Below are 21576 nucleotides of genomic sequence, written 5' to 3' on the forward strand. Positions count from 1 at the left end.
TAAAGTAGCTAGATGAACAATCATCTATATATTCAGACTGATATCGTCTCTTTAAAGATTTGTTATTTAAAAGTGATGTTTCTGGTACATTTAATGAATTATTTTGATTGCGAAGATGTGTTACGTAATGATGAGCTGTATCCCGGAGATGACACAGTGTGTGCATTAAAACTTTATGTTAAAACCTGTTTCTCTTTTTCTATATAATAAAACAATTATAGACCCTTGTAGAGGTCAATATCGGTTTTTATTGACCGCAAGCTCGGTCGATATTGTTTTACTCAGGTCAATAAAATCCGATATCGACCTCTAAAAGAGTCTATAATCATATCATATCATATCATATCATATCATATCATATCATATCATATCATATCATATCATATCATATCATATCATATCATATCATATCATATCATATCTCATATCATATCATATCATATCATATCATATCTTCATTGAGGATCTTTTGTCCTACCCCTTGAGGGCTTTTAGTCACGGGGGCAGTTTGCCTAGGGGTGTTTTGTCTGAGGGTGTTATGTCCTTGTAGGCCTATTGTCCTACCACCGTTTATGGTACTACGAAACATAGACATAATTCACTTTGAATATTTTATTATTATGCTTGCCTAGATACATTTTCGCAAAATGAACCATACCGGTAAACTTAATCGTGATTTCAAAGGGGACCAAATAAAGCTTAACTTCACACCTGTGTGAAATTGCAATCAAACTGACCCCTTGATTTTACAATACCGTAATTACTCCAAGGTTATATATATGTCACATGAGATAACTAAACTTCATTCATCAGGATGTTTATGTCAGGCCATTCACTTACTGATTGCATAACTTGAAGTAATAAATCTGTAGTTTCATTGCTATTATCAATGTCACTGCAATTGTTTGAGTTTTTTTAAAACTTGAATGAATGAATGGGGAAATACAAAGAAAAGTAACATGTTATTGTTTATTTTTTCAGCAAAGATGATGATGAGGAGTCTGGTGGCTCTATGATGACCAGGGATGGTAATTTGACCTATGGTAATTTGACCTATCTGTAGTGACTTTCATTATAAATAGTATATAATTTCCAATTAATTGTGTAGTGACAAGGTTTATGGATGTCAACTGTTTATTATATGAAAACATGATTCAGAGTGAATGCTTACCCCTTTGTCAGGTGTAAGCATTCACTCCGAAACATTGTGTTTTCACATAATAAAGACGTTGACATCCATAAACATTCATGTCTTGTATTATTCACTTCTAAATGCACCTCAAAGACTTAATGGTGTACACATACAGTCTCTACTGGGTGAATATACTTGTGCCTTCAACAATACGAACTGTCAGAGATTGAAGATAGCAATTTGATGAAAATCTATTACTAGTACCAGTATTACTATATAGAAAATTCAATAAATGTTCAGATATATATAACATATTACTACCTCTGGTATGGGAAGCACGTAACTCCAGAGCAAAGTTTGTATAGATTGTGTGTCCTCTTTAGAAAATAAGATATTTCATTCGGTCAATGAAGTGTGATGAATTGCATAATTTGAGTTTTGTGAAAACCAGAGCAAAGTGTGATTGTTCAATTTCTTTCTTTTTTTATTCAAACTTCCGTTTGGATTACTTATTTTGAATCATCCTTGGCATTGTCAGTTTTTTGTTGTTTGATGTTTGTATAATATATTTAAAAAACCTAGTAATTTGTTATTACCTGCCATTTTCAGAAACTTGCACAGCGCCATAAGAGACTTGCATCTATGGATTGGCCAGATAGACGAAAGGAAAAGGTAGCGACAACACTCACCATAGAAATGACATCACCAGTGACGAAGATGACGTCAATTAGTTGCATTCCGTCCCCTTTGTCCAGCAAGCTTAGGGCATACACAACGACACTGGACTTGGAAAGACAAACTATCCTTTCATCATGTTTATAATTGTTCACTCTTAGATAGAACTTATTGTCTGTTGCTAATATATATTATAAAAGTGACACTTGAACTACATAATGTGGCACGCACATTGGCATGTTTGTAGCACACTGTACAATACCAAGTTGGAAAGTTACCAACGATGGAGGTGTCAAATTACAATTGGTGTTAAAGTGTCAATACACAATGTTATGTGTCAGTGTTCACATGGTACAATATCACTTGCCAATGGAAAGAGGAATGTGATCAGTGTTGTCTGTGATTGTCCAGTATTCACGAGGAGCACCGAGATGAAAGGTCTCAAATAACAGCACAAAAGTAAGTGCCTATCAAATTCTGCGTTTAAGGAGGCACCAGGAAAGAAAAAGACTATAATATTGATCTGTGACTTTCTATAGACTAACATTGTGTCCTCAAAAGTTGAGGTGTGAAGTATTATGACATTATGATTGTCTATTTTTTGTTTTGTTTTGTTTGTTTGTTGTTGTTTTTCTAATGCTATATCAAGCCATCACTGATAGTACTGGTATTGTACTTATATTTTCAGTGTCACTGTTAACTGAGGTTGTAACCTGCCTAAAACAACCCCTGGCAACCAGATTTTGAAAACAATTATGTGCGCTTCGGCAATTGCATGCATCGTTATGGACACCAACTTGCTCCACTTTGTGAAGACCCTTTCCTTTATGCACTATACATGAATTTCTGCTCGGTTGGCAAAGTCAAAAGAAGGTATTTGAGAAGATTAGATTGAGCTTCATCTATGATCTGCTTTCCTTCAAAAGTCATCAGATATTCCCTTCCGCTGATCCACCTGAAGAAGAAGTACATGAATCCAGTGAGACCGCCTCATCTGTTTCATGTTTAACCCAATCCACAAAGATTCAGAGTGCAATTTCCACAAGACTGTGTGACGAGGGATAACTTCAACTTTCCAAGTAGAACACTTTCCCAGTTTTGTTGACCAATGTTCTTTCAGCTCCGAGCATGCTCATTCTGTTATTTTCGAAGAGCGTCAAACGACTGCTTGAAGCTGCTTGATCAAGATTACAATTCAAGGTCTCGATAAAGCCTTCAAAACCGTGTATGACAGACTTTGGCATTTCAAACCTGATATATCACTGACAAGAATCCTAAAAACCTAACAATGTCCTATGTTATTCCCTATTCTGACGTTTAATTTACGTTCCAATGGGTTTCTTTTTTCAGGTGAACAAATGATATATGCCTTTGCATGTGTTTGTGACCGGTGTCAACGGTGGGCAGGATACACCCGGTGTCATCTCTATATGTTACTAGTGATTCATACACACATGCGCTCATGCTATAGTTGTACAGTCGACCATTGTTAATACGGACTGGGTTTTGTCGCTTTGATTAGATCAAAGTCTTCACCAAAGTTGGCTTATACAAAGTAGTTGAGTCTATAATTTCCCCAGATCATTAGTGAATTGGGAGTTCAACAGTTCAAATCTAATGTTTATCACCCTTTAAGACTTTAATCGCTTACGCTGACATTTCCTTATTGTGTTCGATCATCAGTGATGAACACGGAAACTCCGTGGAATCGCCGGTTAATAATGTCAGTGTTTGACCCTGACACGACTGACCAAGCATATTGTCATCATCCATCTCACACAAAGGTGAAAATTGAGGGATGTCAACACGACGGCATCTTTTGTGTGTATAACTTCTAAATGCCCGATCCCGTCGGTCGCCTCATACAACCAGCATGGGTTGCTGAAGTACCAGTTCTACACCAGATCTTCAAGGGTCAAGTTTAACTTTTGAGAACCTGCGGACTTTCTTGTTGGTGTTGCCTGCCACTTCTGAATTTGCTTATTTTTTCTTAATTAGACCATCCTACAGTTTGTCAAGCAGCAAATGTGGATAATGGTCTTTGTATTTCAACTTGTATGGCTAAATTATACATTTTGACTTCAGATGCTCTGTGTGTGTGCGTGCGTGCGTGCGCGCGCGCACTTTGAGTGTGACGAGCTACCACCTAAACCACAAGGCTCCTCATCTCCTATCTAGTCTGTATATAACAATCATCAGTACGGGTGTAATTGGGACATTAATATACAAACATTATGATACCTCGCATACTCAAATCATCAAAGTCATTCATTTTGTAGTCATCTTCCTGCAGAGGTAAATGGAAATCACAGATCTTCCCACATGGTCCCAAAATATAGCATTGCGTCTTCTCTGCACACACACACACAACTAGTCTTAGATTTAGTCTTGTTGATGTTTTCTGTGCATGCAGCTTTCAGGATTATGATGCAACATGTTTGCAACAGTGTAACATGGGAATCTATATATTCATTGGGTGTATAATGGGAGCTGTGTTTTGTGTTTACTGGTTTAAGGTTCAGTGTGTGCATTTATCATGTTTTGTCTGTGTCCAATAAGTGAGGAACTAATTCATTTAATGCTTTTTCAATGACATGTTACTGTAGAATGAAATGTTGAATATACATTACTTCTAGTCTATGGGACTTTTCCTCTCGATCAGTAAAGTACTGGCGTAGATTGATGCAACTTCAACACCATAGACTTCTCTATCAAGCCTACCAAATGCTCAAATCTCTTTATGATAATAATAAATATACTTGGACATCACGCATAAGACTAATTTTTTTTCAGTGTGGTTTTGGGTTTGTATGGATCTTTCAAGAAATTGGCTGCATTAAAACATAATTATATATAAAATCTACCTTCAAACTGAGATTTTATGACTGCTTCCTTCAATACTGGCGCTCCTCACGTGACTCTTCAAATGTAAATATTATTCACAATTTAAACCTTTACTTAATGTGGAACACTACTTGTCCTGTGACTTCCTACCATATCCACGGAATGTCAAAACCATGTTTCACTGTAACTTCTTTAGACTTGCAGTGGAAACCGGGCGCCACACAAATACACCTTATGATCAATGTATCTGCCTCTATTGCCACTGGTCTAAACCATAGTTGGTCTAAACTATGCTGAAGACGAGCTCCATGTCCTACTAAATATTCTGAAATAAGAAAGAAGTGTTTTACATTCCATCAGACTCATCCTCCACAAATTGAAACCTTTGTGCATTTAATTACCCGTATTAACATTAAATATATGAAAACAGTAAGTACATTTCTCTCCACTGTGTTAAAATTAAGAAGTAAACCCACCATTATGAAACAATTAATCTTGAATTTTATTCAGCATGTATGTATTATTTATGTTTGCATTTTGTTTGTATTATGGGCCAATGGCCTACATTATTGAGTAAAATGTCTGTCTGTCTAGTCCATGATGGTTTGTTGTTGTCTGTTGTAACATATATACAAAACCAACAAAAGTATTAGTTACAAGATGCTCTTGACAACTGCTCTCATGATATTTGCACAGTTTGGGGCTTTTGTATCTTTCTCGATTTACATGGTAACGATTTGGGCTTAGTTTCAAAATAATTTAATTTAGGAGCACAACTCAAAATAAAAATGAGGCACTTTTCATCCGGGTACATGAATTGACCAAGGGCCCAAGTGGTGCCTTTTGCTATTTAGGAATTTTAAGAAAATGAAATTGTTTCCTGTTTCCATGGCAACAGGTTTGACTTTTACCCTGTCCTTTTATAATAATGGCTTGTAGCTGAGCTAAATAGAAATGTCATTTCATGTTCGATGACTGTACGCCCGTTTTCAACTAACCAATATCAACAAATTTGTCCGTTCATGAACCCTTACATTTCAAAATAACTTTGCAGTTTCGTGCACTGTAAATGTGTCGGCGGACATATATGTATATACCTTCAAATGATGATATGCGAAACATGATCTGAAAATGTGAACGAAGGTCATATAATTATATACCTTCACGTGACGTGTAGATGTAGATGGAGGTCATATATTTTTAAACTGTCACGTGAGACTGACTCCAAAATTGAAATAGCTACGGTAGCATATTAATTCTTTCAAAATTAGAAACAATGTGGATATTTATTTATCAGTTAAATATTATGTTAACATTTTTACCTCGTTTTTACGCATAAATATGTGAATAGCAATGCAGACAGCTGCTCCTGTAATGTGTCTGTCTTATACGACTACTTGAGATAGAGAGCATTTCGTGGGTGTCTGCATAGTGAGTATAACGCAAGTTATATATCTTTCGTAGTTGGATCACACAGGCCTAGTTATTGCGTTTTTTCGAATCGGTGGTTATTAATGACACACTGAGAAGTAGTATTATGTACCACAACTTATGATGATGTTGGGGTTGTATTTTGAGTTAAATGTCATGGATAGCTTGCGGAGCAATCCTTTTATCAAAAACCAGGAAAGCTCTGTGTGTGATTAAGGAGTTTCAACATAATACATACATGTCATTGATGAGTTGCATATATAATCACTGTTAGATCAATGAGGACGTGCGTTGAAACAAGAAGATTAGCTATTGAAAGGCCCGCTTGAAACAGTGGTTGTAACAGACATTACAAGGACTGATATTAAAACAACTCATCATATCTTTCGTTGTTGTTTGGTTTTCGACAAGGTTGTCATAGTGACTACAACAAGTCACCACAGTTCTGTTTGTCAGTAGTTCAAGTTCAAGTTGTATAAAGGTCATTGGTCCATATACACATATTATGACACGTTTACATCGAGCATTAATTACATAGAATGTACATGTATGTTTTATATATGCTACAGATTTCAAACATATTGTTCTCTTCAGATCAAACTTTGACAAACATATCTACATAAATTATTTAATACATCACTACACTTTGAATTCATTAGCTGTCTAAATATGTGAATATTAACGTTGTTGTGATACATACAGGGTAGATAACGCTGTCTTAAATTCCTATAGTAAGTACATACGAGGATACAATGATACTCGTCTTCAATTCCATTGTTGCACAATTGGCACAATTGCTGACTTAATTCAATTCCCAACTTCCTTCCTTCGTTAAGTTTTAATTCTAATATTCCAAACCTAAGTCTTATCATTATATTTCGTTGTTTTTTATTTGTTAATAGAGTGAGATACGTTTCTGGTTCCAATAGGCTTTTATATTGTCTATATACATTATATCGAGAACTTTCTTGTAAAATACCATACCATGACTGTAAATACATATCAACTGCAAGATTCTTAAACATTTGAAGAAAAAAGTGAAATATCACCAACACCTTGAGACAACCATACATACCCAAAACCGTGTGAAAATAGAAGATTACGAACATAAGACTGAAGCATAAGTTGCATATCCACAGTGATCATAATAAAGTAACATGTCATAGGCTTTCTTTGGTATTCAGTAAGTGCCAGTAAGACGTTCCAGCTTACGTACATAAATGTACACAAACAGTATGTTTTAGATTACATGTGACCCATGAAGATTCGGGGTAGAATAGGTCTTCAGCAACCCATGTGCTTGCCATAAAAAGGCGACTATCTTGTCGTAAGAGGCGACTAACGGGATCGGGTGGTCAGTTTCGCTGACTTGGTTGACAAATGTCATCGGTTCCCCATCGGCTCACTCTGTTGATCACTGGATTGTCTGGTCCAGACTCGATTATTTACAGACCGCCGCCATATAGCTGGAATATTGCTGAGTGCGGCGTAAAACTAAACTCAGTCACTCACTCACTCAGATTACATCTGAGGCAATCAATACACAGGAGATACCTCATATTTTTATCAATGTTCAGGCACAGATTAGAGAACAGATTGTTTAGTGACGCCAATATTTCAATACGGCTTGGACGTTGTATGCACATTACATATTTAGATATGTTAGACTGACTGACTGACTGAGTATGGTTTAACGCCGCTTTTAGCAATATTCCAGCAACATCACGGCGGGGGACATCAGAAATGGGCTTCACACATTGTACCCATGTGGGGACTCGAACCCGGGTCTTCGGCGTGACGAGCCAACGCTTTAACCACTAGGCTACCCCACCGCCCCAAATATGTTAGAAATAATAATATATAGCTAAACAATTGAAATATATATGATTTCTATCACCTACCACTACATGTGATACCTGCGCCACACACACATACACACGCACACATATCTCTCTCTCACACACACACACACACACACGTACAAGGGTATAATTAAATATTTCGATTTGACCGCCACATGCATATAATTGTGGGTTTTAACGGGTTATAGTGACAACGAACCCCAGCGAAAACGGACCCCCCCCCCAAAAAAAAATCGAGAAAATGGCCAGAAATTCGTTGCTAAGCTTATGTCCCTGTCCTTCCTCCCACACAATCAATCAGGCCTGTCTTCGCCGAGATCATCAGCAGAGTGAAAGAACATGGGAAGATCCGCGATCTGGCGAACTACGCCGAGAGACAATGGGCCTACAGTGGCATGTTCGGGACCAGGTCCATCTCCTGCCTCAACAAGTCGGTTCGCAAAAACAACCACGTTGAAGGTAATATGTCAAACACATTGCTTAAACACTGAATATAAACCTTTGTTTCAGTTTCGATATTTCAGGAGTATTTAATGTCCCCTTTGTATTTTTAGATTGGCATAGGCGATTAAATCAGAAGTGCTGTGAACAAGCCATCAATATCTATAAAATGACAGGGGTGGATACAGCTTTTTGAGAAAGGACGGGTGCACACTATTGAGAAAGGTGGGGTGGGGGGTGGTTGCAGACTTCATTTTCAGGAGAGTTTCAATGGTAATTTAATAAACTTTCAGGACAAGGGGGCTTAGCAGGGGTGTGGACCTCTGGATCCGCCTGTGACTGATACTCGTGATTCACAACAGAGAGGAATATCCCAGGAAAAGTCAACGGTATGTAGACTTTTAAATCACAGAAAGAACAGAATATGAGAAGTATCATTGTTATTGTATTATGACATTGAATGAGAGGTGAATAAAAATAACATACACTACATGTAGTTTTCTGTTATATATAATGGCCTTTTTCTCTAGGCTTAGGGGCCGTTTTCTCTAGCAGTGGGGGGCGTTTTCTCGTGAGCGGTGGTCGTTTTCTCGGTTATTGTTTTTGGCCAATTTCGCTGGGAGCCGTTTTCTCCGTATCCCGTTTTAACCATCTTTGTCCACAAAACCTCGCACATCGGGAATCCCCAGTAAACGTTATTGTTTATATTGCCTCCATGACATGACGTCTGGTTCCAATACACATAGTCTTTAACATTGCTGTTTCTGATAGTTCTAGTGTCTTATTTCTTTTACATGTACAGGATACCACGGAACAAAGAGAGAATCAGGTACGTGAAACAAGATAAGGCGAAAAGTGTCATAACATTTCAATATGGGATTGAGGATAACTAGAAAACTGGCTGGACATGTTATTGTGTTGTATAAAGAGAAGTACAAACCTGTGTCTTTGATTTGGAAGTGTGGATCATGGTTCGTCACTTGGTGAAACTGTTTTGGCTTTCCTCAAGAAGAGTGAAAGGGTCAAAGAATAGACTCTTCTTTCATTTATTTATATTGCAACTATGTTGAACAAAATGTGAGTGAAATACAAATACAGTAGTAACATTTGAAATAAAGTATCTGTTAAGATGCAGTTATCGTTTCCACACACATGCACATATTGACTATAATCAGATAATTCACATCCAAAGGATGTCAGGCTGATTCAGTACTAACGGCAGGACACTTTGTGAAGTTTGACAAAAAGCAGCGAAGCATGTGATATTTTCTAGTTTTCTCTACACAACAAGAGGCGTTAAGTGCGATGACAGGTCATCAAATAATCTGATAATGGGAGGGCCGTTTCATGATAATGCCATATATTTTAGCTATAACATATGATATTGACCGTTGGGAATCACTGAAAGTGAAAATGTAACTTAAGACAAGAAGAAGGGTATACCGTAAACATGTCCTTGAAAGGAATCTATATAATTGTAATAATATCGTTCTATTCGATATACTTTCGAATGCATAATTAGAACTCTTTATATATAGTTAGCGTGCAAAGAAAAATATTTGGAAAATGCATTAATTGTTCATTACGAATTGCTGATAATTATGCCCTACTTAACACAAACTCAAATTTTTATTCATAGATGAGGTTGAACTGTCTACTGTATCTGGTAAGTACGACAATGCAATACACCTGTGTGTGTGTGAGAGAGAGAGAGAGTGAGAGAGAGAGAGAGTGAGAGAGAGAGAGAGAGAGAGAGAGAGAGAGAGAGAGAGAGAGAGAGAGAGAGAGAGAGAGAGAGAGAGAGAGAGGGGCACATCACCTACTAGTATATCCCAAATAACAATAAAACATACATACAATCTTACATCTTACCAAAGCTGTATATGCTCAATAAACGTTGTGACGGGGTTGTATAAACATAACACAACCGCAAATCTCCCCTAGGGCACCATTGTTTCGATACATAGATAACAATTCATCCGGATATCTGCTGGTCATAATTGTATGGATCACTGTACTGAAAACGGATTGCTGTTTGCAAAAAGGGTAAGCATGTCCTGGTCTGTCGGTAAACACTCACCTAAGTTTCCCAAACTGTGCTAGTAAGTAAGTAAATGTTAAAGCCCCACTCGAAGATCGAACCATGTGATCCCCACTCGAAGATCGAACCATGTGATCCCCACTTGAAGATCGAACCATGTGATCCCCACTCGAAGATCGAACCATGTGATCCCCACTCGAAGATCGAACCATGTGATAGCATAGTACATGGTGTTCACAATCAACTTGTTATGTGCTTTTTTTATGCAACTAATGGACATTTCTTGTGTACTTATCTGTTTAGAATACTCCCGATTGACACATTGTCAATCAGTCTTATAACAGTTGTAGATCATGGTGACACACTTTCAGTAAGTATTCAAAATTCAAGATTCAAAATGTTTATTTGTAGAAAGGCCATATGACCTAAAGTACAAATGATATAACAAAAAAATCTACAGAGCTACTTTCTTTTCTTTTAAACATTTAAATACACGTTAAGAAATTTCACAAGATTTAACAGAAAGATGTTATTATTTGATTGACACAGGTTTCAAACATTATTATGATTACCTCTACTACAATTTAGGATGAAACGCTCTCTCTCCTACCCTCTCTCTCTCTCCATACCCCCTCTCTCTCTCTCCTACCCTCTGTCTCTCTCCTACCCTCTCTCCCTCCCTCCTACCCTCTGTCTCTCTCTCCTACCATCTCTCCCTCTCCTACCCTCTCTCCCTCCCTCCTACCCTCTGTCTCTCTCTCCTACCCTCTCTTCCTCCCTCCTACCCTGTCTCTCTCTCCTACCCTCTCTCCCTCTCTCCTACCTCTCATTCTCCTACCCTCTCTCTCCTATCCTCAATCTTTCTCCTACCCTCCCTCTCTCTTTCTCTCCTATCCTCTCTCTCTATCTCCTACCCTCTCTCTCTTTCTCCTACCCTCTATCTCCCTCTCCTACCCTCTCTCTCCTACCCTCTCTCTCAACTCTCTCTCTCTATCCTTCTCTCTCTCTCCCACCCCCTCTTTTTCTCTCCTACACTCTCTCTATCCTACCCTCTCTCTCCTACCCTCTCTCCCAACCGTATCTCTCCCACCCTCTCCCTCTCTCTCCTACTCTCTCCTACCCCTCTCTCTCTTCTTCCTCTCTCTCTCCCTCTCCTCTCTCTCTCCCCACCTTCTCTCTCCCTACTACCCTTTCCCTCTCCTACCCTCTTTCCTACCCTACCGTCTCTCTCTCTCCTTCTCTCTCTCTCTCTACCCTCTCTCTTTCTCCTACCCTCTCTCTCTTTCCTCTCCTACCCTCTCTCTCCTCTCCTCTCTCCTCTCCTCTCTCCTTCCCTCTCTCTCTCCTACCCTCTCTCTCTCCTACCCTCTCTCTCCTACCCTCTCTCCCTGTAACAAAACATACACAATCATACAATCCATAATTTTCATTCAGCACTACATTACAGTGTATACAAATGAAGGAATGATTACTAAAGACATTTGCCTTACTCAGATATCCACTTCTAAATACAGTTAATACATGTCCGTGCTTATGGGAACTAATGTTTAACAAATATTTTTCACAGTTAAGTAAAGACTAATTCGAATTATATAATGTGAGAGAATCAGTGAAAATAATGCCAGTTCTGATGAGCATATTCTTTTAACACGTTGACTAAAGACATACAAAAATGATAGTAAATATACTAGATTACTATAGCAGTTCCTCTCCTTACGCTTGCCAAAACATGAAGTAGTAGAAACAATTGTGTTAAATTTCAATAATACCACCGCAAATTGCCAAATATTTAATAAAATATTGATAACTATGATAGGTCCATAATACAACGAACCTTGTGAATAAACTAGTATGTCATACAAAGAATGTACCTACAGTCGAACACCGTTGTGTCGAACTCTGATATGATATCTCGGTTGTCTCGACAAGCAAAATTACCCTTTTAACTCGATATTTGCACGTAAAGTCGATATACACCTACATTTCTGGGACAAGTATCCATCTGAACTGTGACTGTCTCCATGTGTTTACACACACGCTGCGGCATGAATCACAGGTAGCGGAAGTGTAAGCTAATTAAGGCTAATTGAGTTGTAGGTGTCACTTGATTGTTTATCTAACTAGGATGTACCCCCAATTTCAACTTAACACTCCTGATAACGGATTATAGTATCGAATCTAAACATAGTGAGAATCTAATCAGGGACTTGTGTCATCACGTGACAAGCAATTGATTGCTGAGTTGTTACTAAATTGCCGACTGAGAAATGCGGATTAGGAGTCAATTGTCGTCCTGACTCGATTTGTGGAATCGAGAGATGGAGGTCGAATGACACAAGGACTTGTTATGTATCAAGAGTGGTTGACTAGTATTGCGTTCATGCCAGCACCAAATGCCGTCAGTTAAAACTTTCTGATTTCTGTGTATTTGCGATCTCTGTGAGGAAAAATAAATAATAGACATGCAATCTACTGTTTTCTTTTGTTTTCTTTCATTTCTTTCATGTTGGTATGTGATGATATGCCCAACTCGGATGTGTCGATATTCGGATAAGTCGATATTTTTTCCTGGTCCCGTAAATATCGAGACAACGGTGTTCGACTGTATTTGTAGTAGCGTTGTAATGTTTCATATTTCATTTACTTTGGAATGCACAATAAATCTATTCATATTATGAACGTTTGCGAAACTATTGCTTGCTAAAAATTGCAAAGTATGAACGATTTGGAGAATTATGTAAATACCTGTAGCATTCCTAACGATCACGCCTTGCTTGTTATAGCTTCAACCTATCGTTTCAATTTTTAAGGTGAAGAAGAACGCCGTCCAGTCTCTGGTTAGTAATGATATAGTTTATATATTACAAGCAGCTTTATGTTAAAGCCCAAGGAATGTCTCCGAAATTCCCATTGATATAGCCTGAAATATGGTGAGGGGAAACTATTATTGTATATAATAAGACCTGGTATTGGCCACACAACGGACAGAATCTTGAACAACAATGGTTTACCCATATATTCTGGCTCAACACGATGGTATCTAGTGAGGTATGTGAATTGTTTAGGAGCTAAACATAGATTTAAAGTTTAGCCATGGTAAATTGACTTTGAAACTGAATACATGGATAAGTTGTAATATGTGATAACTGGTATATGTTTCTGTTATTTTTTGTGTATAATCTGGCAGGTTCTCCCTGTTGCCGTAGCTGTCCCTGTTGTTGTCATCGCCGCCATTGTCGTCATTGCCGCCATCGTTGTGGTTATCAGGAAGAAACGCAAGTCCTTTGCTGAAAAACGGTGGGTTAGTTTAAAAGGTAATTGTTTGTGTGTGTTAAGAGCTAAACAAGGTTAAATTGGGTAGCCTGTGGCATCATTCAAACTCCCGTTATCTGGCCAGTATATCAACGTGGATCTATTTGTATGACCCATGGTTTGACCTCTTCCAGTTGTCACAATTAAAACTTGTATCAGACTAGTACAGCCATCTGATGTCTGATATTCAATCTTTTGAAGGGAAGAGTCCTTGAATATTAACTGGTGATCGTGCACTTCGATTATAAGAGTAAGTGAGTGAGGCAGTATTTCAGCCATATCGTGACTGTACAAGATCTGAAGACATGATGAATACACTGAGATTATAAAACAAACTGTCAACGAAGGACAGAAAAAAATCCAACAGCATATCACAGAAACAGAATTTAAAACTAGTATTCATCTCTAAAATGCAATTTCTATCAGAACGATGCAATGTCAAACACGGGCTATAGGTCGCCACCTGTGAAGAATACTAATCTTCAGTAACCCATGCTTGTCGTAAGAGGCGACTAACGGGATCGGGTGGTCAGGCTCGCTGGCTTGGTTGACACATGTCATCGGTTCCCAATTGCATAGATCGATGCTCATGCTGTTGATCACTGGGTTGTCTGGTCCAGATTCGATTATTTACAGACCGCCGCAATACAGCTGGAATATTGCTGAGTCCTGCGTAAAACTAAACTCACTCACTCACTATAGATCGCCAGCAACTGAAGAAAGGTAACCATGATACTAAGGACCATGGGGACTTACATTACTACCTGCATGGACCCTAGCTGGATTTACACCTTTTTTCAGGCGTTGGCGATTGCACTCAAATTTAGCCAAATGAGTGAGTGAGTTAAGATTTTAAGTCACATCAAATGTAGCCAAAGATCAAAAGATCTTTCTGCGATGAAAGAATGTAGTATGAAAATATCTTGAATGAAACTGGACTTGCATATCCTTTTTGGGGGATGATAATTTGACGCTATTTCACCCCCCTTTGAAGGTATTGCCACTAACAGTCAAAGTTATTCTTCATTCCAACCAATTAAAATGCATTTACTAATGACAACACAACATAAATTTTTTTTAATTAGTTTTCTTTCTTTTTTCTTAAAAAAAGAAGCATTAAATGAGAATGAACTTGATAAAATAAATCAGTTACCGTTTTGACATTGAAATATTTACCCCTTGTAATGTAAAAAATCAATACAGTCAAGCAGGACATGCTTGACCGTTGATCTTTCATCACAAGGGATACAAAACGGAGGATCTTCACCATTCATTAAATATTCATGAGTATACCTTGTGTGGCTAATGCGACATCGTCGCATAATGACCTTTTTAAATCTGGACTGACAAAAGAAGTAGGTGTAACAAATTGTTGGTTGTATTTAATGTAATATATTTGTACTTACTTGGGTGCCCAACTTTATCTTGCATTAGATCACAGATGTAAGATCTAATCATTGATTTATAATCACGGTATGGAATCAGTCGTGTCACAGATTTGTTGAGTGCTGCCTTAACAGCAGTATCGGTGATTGTGTTATAAAAACTCCAACATGGCCTGGTAACCAACAGATAACGATGTCGTATTGGCCAGAAGGAAGATCGTTATATAATTCGATTATTTCGAATAAGATTGGATATTTATATGAGAGATTTTCAATAGCCTGAAAATATGATTTTAAGAACGTTTGGACATGGAAGATTGAAATGTGTAAATGTTCTGTGGAAACATGATTCTGGATTATTTATGTGATGGTCAAAAGAACCAATTTTATATTTTACAGATGTACAACTTACTAAGGATAAAATAATACAGTGTTTGTTCTTTATTACTTACAGCGAAAACAAGGAGCGAATCAGACGAACTAATGGAAGATAAAAGCAAGTCACCAGGTAGGTTCTCGTTTCGTTCAGAAGGTCTTGGCTGAAGGTAGTTAGTCATCACGTATGCTCAATACTAGATATATTTCTGACAATGGATCTCCAGGTCACATTTAAGGATGACAGTACTCGTGACAATGTTATACGGGTGATACGATCATTTGATATCTTATATTCTATCTGTGTAGAGGTAAACATAATTGAAAAGCCTTACTGATCAGTACTGTTTTGAAGTACTTAAAGGTCATTGTGTGCTTCGATTTTAAGGACATTGGGACATACAAGGTTGAAAGGCGTGAACATGATGTGAAAACATGATTCGGGTGTAATTCATTCTGATAAATTCTAGTGGTAAAGAAAATCAGGTATTTTTCAGTTCTACAAAATTAATGCAAAGTGTAAAATCATACATGATGTTTTCTGTAATATTTACAGTGGCAAATGGTAAGGTATCCCATGGCCTGATGAAACAAGAGGATAAAGAAGCTTAACCAGGTAGTTATTGCTTATTTTAGATGTATTTAGAGTATTTTGTTTCTTACAGTTAAATCATGAAAGTACTTGATGTTAGTGTAAAGTTGAGCTTGAGCAAGGTTTCAAATTACAGCACTGGCGACCCATTAGCCATAATTTACTATGCAGAGTTGCGTCCCTTTAGCATGTCAAAGCATCTGTGAAAGTAGGTCAGTCCCGTGTGTATTACTCAGCTATGTGTATGTTTGTCAGCAACATAATCGTGCTCACGTCCAGTGAGTGAGTGAGTATTGCTAAGCGCCGCATTAGCAATTTTGCAGCTATTCGCGGTGATGATCAGTAGGGAAATGCATGACATTAATAATGACATTGTTGATTCATCTGCCTCCGGAATTGAGGAAATTTTGTTTCAAATATAGTGTTTATACAAACGCCTTTCAAATTCAAGTCTGTAGTGTCACAGATTATGACACATATTGTGATTGTCTGAATATTTTCTTGTTCATTTTCATAACTGACGTTTTGTTAACATTCTATGCTGGTACATCGTCATGACATACAAGTCACATTACATATGGTGCATACATCTTTCCGTTTTCTTGCAGACCAACAAAGGTGTACGGATGCACTTCATTTTGACAAGTTAGATCCCACTGCTTTGGGGCAGTTGGCAACATTCACTTACTTCTATATGCAAATGATAGGTGCTAACCCCGAAATCACATGATAACCTGTTTCGTCAACCATTTGATGTCATCACTAATTATCAGTAATTCTTCATATCATTTTTTCCCCCTTGTTATTCTCTTTAACTACGGAAGCGTAGCAGGGCCACGGTAAAAGAAGAATGGTCTCACTATCTCCCACGTAGGACATATTATCTCCTACGTAGGATTTAGTATCTCCTACGTAGGAGATAATGAGACTAAAAAAATTCACATGTGGCCCTACTATGCTTGTGTGTGTAACTCCAAATAGTATCTGTTTCTACAGATCGTATAGACTGATCATGTTTTGGCAATGACATGTTATATTGTTTATTTCTGTCTTTGAATCACTGTCACAAACTGATGATATAAAATGTTCGCGAAAACGTGGTAGTACTTAGAACTTTGAAAACCTCTTCTTATAGTGACCTTTCGATGTAGATTCGTACCCAGTTATCAAGTTAAAATGATTACAACCTAGTTAGGATATATGTATGAGTATGTGCCCATAAGTATTATGCCCAATAATTATAATGAAGCTATGGCTTCAGATGGAATGTCCAGTACATGGAGTATGTTGCATATAGTCTTACTGGCAGCGAGTGCATGTACCCCTACATCGAGTTAACGCTCGAGCCGTTCATGTCTAGTACATGGAGTATCATTTACATATAGTCTCACTGGCAGCGAGTGTATGTACCCTACTTCGAGTTAACGCTAGAGCCGTGTATCTCTAGAGCATGGAGTATCATACAAAGGCAGTGCTAGTGGCAGTGAGTGTATGTACCCCTACATCGAGTTAATGCTCAAGCCGTATATATCTAGTACATGGAGTATCATTTATATACAGTCTTACTGGCAGCGAGTGTATGGACCCCTACATCGAGTTAACGCTCAAGCCGTATCTATCTAGTACATGGAGTATCATTTATATACAGTCTTACTGGCAGCGAGTGTATGTACCCCTACATCCAGTTAACGCTCGTGCCGTGTATGTCTAATACATGGAGTATCATTTATATATAGTCTTACTGGCAGCAAGTGTATGTACCCCTACATCGAGTTAACACTGGAGCCGTGTATGTCTTGTACACGGAGTATCATTCACAGGCAGTCTTACTGGGAGCGAGTGTATGTACCCCTACATCGAGTTAACGCTCGAGCCGTGTATGTCTAGTACATGGAGTATCATTCACAGGCAGTCTTACTAGCAGCGAGTGCATGTACCCCTACATCCAGTTAACTCTCGAACCGTCTATGTCTGTCTAGTTTATGCAGTATCATTCACAGGCAGTCTTACTGGCAGCGAGTGCTCACTACATCGAGTTAACACCCGAGCCTTGTATGTCTAGTACATGTAGTATCATTTATGTACAGTCTTACTGGCAGCGTGTGTATGTACCCCTACATCGAGTTAATGCTCGAGCCGTGTATGTCTAGTACATGGAGTATCATTCATATACAGTATTACTGGCAACGAGTGTATGTAACCCTATATCGAGTTAACACTCGAGCCGTGTATGTCTAGTACATGGAGTATCATTTACAGGCAGTCTTACTGGGAGTGAGTGTATGTACACTTACATCCAGTTAACACTCGAGCCGTAAATGTCTAGTACATGGAGTATCATTCATATACAGTCTTACTGGCAGTGTGTGCATGTACCCCTACTTCGAGTTAACACCCGAGCCTTGTATGTCTAGTACATGTAGTATCATTTATGTACAGTCTTACTGGCAGCGAGTGTATGTACACCTACATCGAGTTAACACTCGAGCCGTGTATGTCTTGTACACGGACTATCTTTCACAGGCAGTCTTACTGGCAGCGAGTGTATGCACCCCTACATCGATATAACGCTCGAGCCGTGTACGTCTAGTTCGTGGAGTATCTTTCATATGCAGTCTTACTGGCAGCAAGTGTATGTACCCCCACTTCGATTTATCTCTCAAACCGTGTATGTCTAGTACATTGAGTATCATTCGTGTACTGTCTTACTGGCAGCGAATGTATGTACCCTGACATCGAGTTAACGCCCGAGCAGTGTATGTCTAGTACATGGAGTGTCTTTTATATGCAGTCTTACTGGCAGCGAGTGTATGTACCCCTACATCGAGTTAACACTCGAGCCGTGTATATCTAGCACATGGAGTATCATTCAGTGACAGTGTTAGTGGCAGTGAGTGTATGTACCCGTACATCGAGTAAACGCTCGAGCCGTGTTTGTCTAGTGCATGGAGTATCATTCATATACAGTCTACCCCGAAGCGAGTGTATGTACAGCAACATCGACTTAACACTCTAGCCGTGTATGTCTAGTACATGGAGTATCATTCAGTGATAGTCTTACTGGCAGCGAGTGCATGTACCCCTACATCTTGTTAACGCTCGAGTAGTGTATGTATAGTGCATGGAGTACCATTCAGTGATTGTCTTACTGGCAGCGTGTGTATGTACACCTACGTACGCTCGAGCCGTGTATGTCTAGTACATGGAGTATCATTTACATGCTGTCTTACTGACAACGAGTGTATGTACCCCTACTTCGAGTCAACTCTCGGGCTGTATATGTCTAGTACATGTAGTAGCATTCATATACAGTTTTAATGGCAGCGAGTGTATGTACCCTGACATCGAGTTAACGCCCGAGCAGTGTATGTCTAGTACATGGAGTATCTTTCATGTGCAGTCTTACTGGCAGCGAGTGTATGTACCCCTACATCGAGTTAACACTCGAGCCGTGTATGTCTGGTACATGGAGTATCATTCACAGGCAGTCTTACTGGCAACGAGTGTATGTAACCCTATATCGAGTTAACGCTCGAGCCGTGTATGTCTAGTGCATGGAGTATCATTTACAGGCAGTCTTACTGGCAGTGTGTGCATGTACCCCTACTTCGAGTTAACACCCGAGCCTTGTATGTCTAGTACATGTAGTATCATTTATGTACAGTCTTACTCGCAGCGAGTGTATGCACCCCTACATCGATATAACGCTCGAGCCGTGTACGTCTAGTTCGTGGAGTATCTTTCATATGCAGTCTTACTGGCAGCAAGTGTATGTAACCCCACTTCGATTTATCTCTCAAGCCGTGTATGTCTAGTACATTGAGTATCATTCGTGTACTGTCTTACTGGCAGCGAATGTATGTACCCTGACATCGAGTTAACGCCCGAGCAGTGTATGTCTAGTACATGGAGTGTCTTTTATATGCAGTCTTACTGGCAGCGAGTGTATGTACCCCTACATCGAGTTAACACTCGAGCCGTGTATATCTAGTACATGGAGTATCATTCAGTGACAGTGTTAGTGGCAGTGAGTGTATGTACCCGTACATCGAGTAAACGCTCGAGCCGTGTAAGTCTTGTAAATGGAGTATCATTCACAGGCAGTCTTACTGGGAGTGAGTGTATGTAACCCTACATCGAGTTAACGCTCGAGCCGTGTTTGTCTAGTGCATGGAGTATCATTCATATACAGTCTACCCCGAAGCGAGTGTATGTACAGCAACATCGACTTAACACTCTAGCCGTGTATGTCTAGTACATGGAGTATCATTCAGTGATAGTCTTACTGGCAGCGAGTGTATGTACCCCTACATCTTGTTAACGCTCGAGTAGTGTATGTATAGTGCATGGAGTACCATTCAGTGATTGTCTTACTGGCAGCGTGTGTATGTACACCTACGTACGCTCGAGCCGTGTATGTCTAGTACATGGAGTATCATTTACATGCTGTCTTACTGACAACGAGTGTATGTACCCCTACTTCGAGTCAACTCTCGGGCTGTATATGTCTAGTACATGTAGTAGCATTCATATACAGTTTTAATGGCAGCGAGTGTATGTACCCCTACTTCGATTTATCTCTCAAGCCGTGTATGTCTAGTACATTGGGTATCATTCGTGTACTGTCTCACTGGCAGCGAGTGTATGTACCCTGACATCGAGTTAACGCCCGAGCAGTGTATGTCTAGTACATGGAGTATCTTTCATGTGCAGTCTTACTGGGAGCGAGTGTATGTAACCCTATATCGAGTTAACGCTCGAGCCGTGTATGTCTAGTGCATGGAGTATCATTTACAGGCAGTCTTACTGGGAGTGAGTGTATGTACACCTACATCCAGTTAACACTCGAGCCGTAAATGTCTAGTACATGGAGTATCATTCATATACAGTCTTACTGGCAGTGTGTGCATGTACCCCTACTTCGAGTTAACACCCGAGCCTTGTATGTCTAGTACATGTAGTATCATTTATGTACAGTCTTACTGGCAGCGAGTGTATGTACACCTACATCGAGTTAACACTCGAGCCGTGTATGTCTTGTACACGGACTATCTTTCACAGGCAGTCTTACTGGGAGTGAGTGTATGCACCCCTACATCGATATAACGCTCGAGCCGTGTATATCTAGTACATGGAGTATCATTCAGTGATAGTCTTACTGGCAGCGAGTGTATGTACCCCTAATTCGAGTTAACGCTCGAGCCGTGTATGTCTAGTGCATGGAGTATCATTCATATACAGTCTTACTGGCAGCGAGTGTATGTACAGCAACATCGAGTTAACACTCGAGCCGTGTATGTCTAGTACATGCAGTACGATTCAGTCATAGTCTTACTGGCAGTGTGTGTATGTACACCTACATCGAGTTAACGCTCGAGCCGTGTATGTCTAGTACATGGAGTATCATTTACAGATAATCTTACTGGCAGCGAGTGTATGTACCCCGACATCGAGTTCACGTTCGAACCGTGCATGTCTTGTACATG

At 39.1% G+C, this 21576-nt stretch overlaps 1 protein-coding gene across 1 annotated transcript; it reads left to right on the top strand.

The window, feature by feature from the left end:
- The first annotated feature begins 9734 nt into the window (after positions 1 to 9734).
- Positions 9735 to 16935, top strand: LOC124256700. The gene is made up of 6 exons (XM_046690672.1): positions 9735 to 10051; positions 13237 to 13263; positions 13614 to 13740; positions 15578 to 15631; positions 16043 to 16114; positions 16699 to 16935. The coding sequence occupies exons 1-5, from the start codon at positions 10025 to 10027 to the stop codon at positions 16108 to 16110; spliced, it is 303 nt and encodes a 100-aa protein (XP_046546628.1). The 5' UTR covers positions 9735 to 10024; the 3' UTR covers positions 16111 to 16114; positions 16699 to 16935.
- Positions 16936 to 21576: the final 4641 nt, after the last annotated feature.

Source organism: Haliotis rubra, unplaced genomic scaffold (assembly GCF_003918875.1).
Source record: "Haliotis rubra isolate DU_JTF1 unplaced genomic scaffold, ASM391887v1 Scf636, whole genome shotgun sequence".
In the NCBI taxonomy this organism is placed as follows: domain Eukaryota; kingdom Metazoa; phylum Mollusca; class Gastropoda; order Lepetellida; family Haliotidae; genus Haliotis; species Haliotis rubra.

Coding starts and splice junctions, on each gene's coding strand:
- LOC124256700 (XM_046690672.1), top strand. CDS start 10,025: ATGAGGTTGAACTGTCTACTGTATCTG. Junction 13,264..13,613: donor AGAACGCCGTCCAGTCTCTG/GTTAGTAATGAT, acceptor ATAATCTGGCAG/GTTCTCCCTGTTGCCGTAGC. Junction 13,741..15,577: donor ACGGTGGGTTAGTTTAAAAG/GTAATTGTTTGT, acceptor TATTACTTACAG/CGAAAACAAGGAGCGAATCA.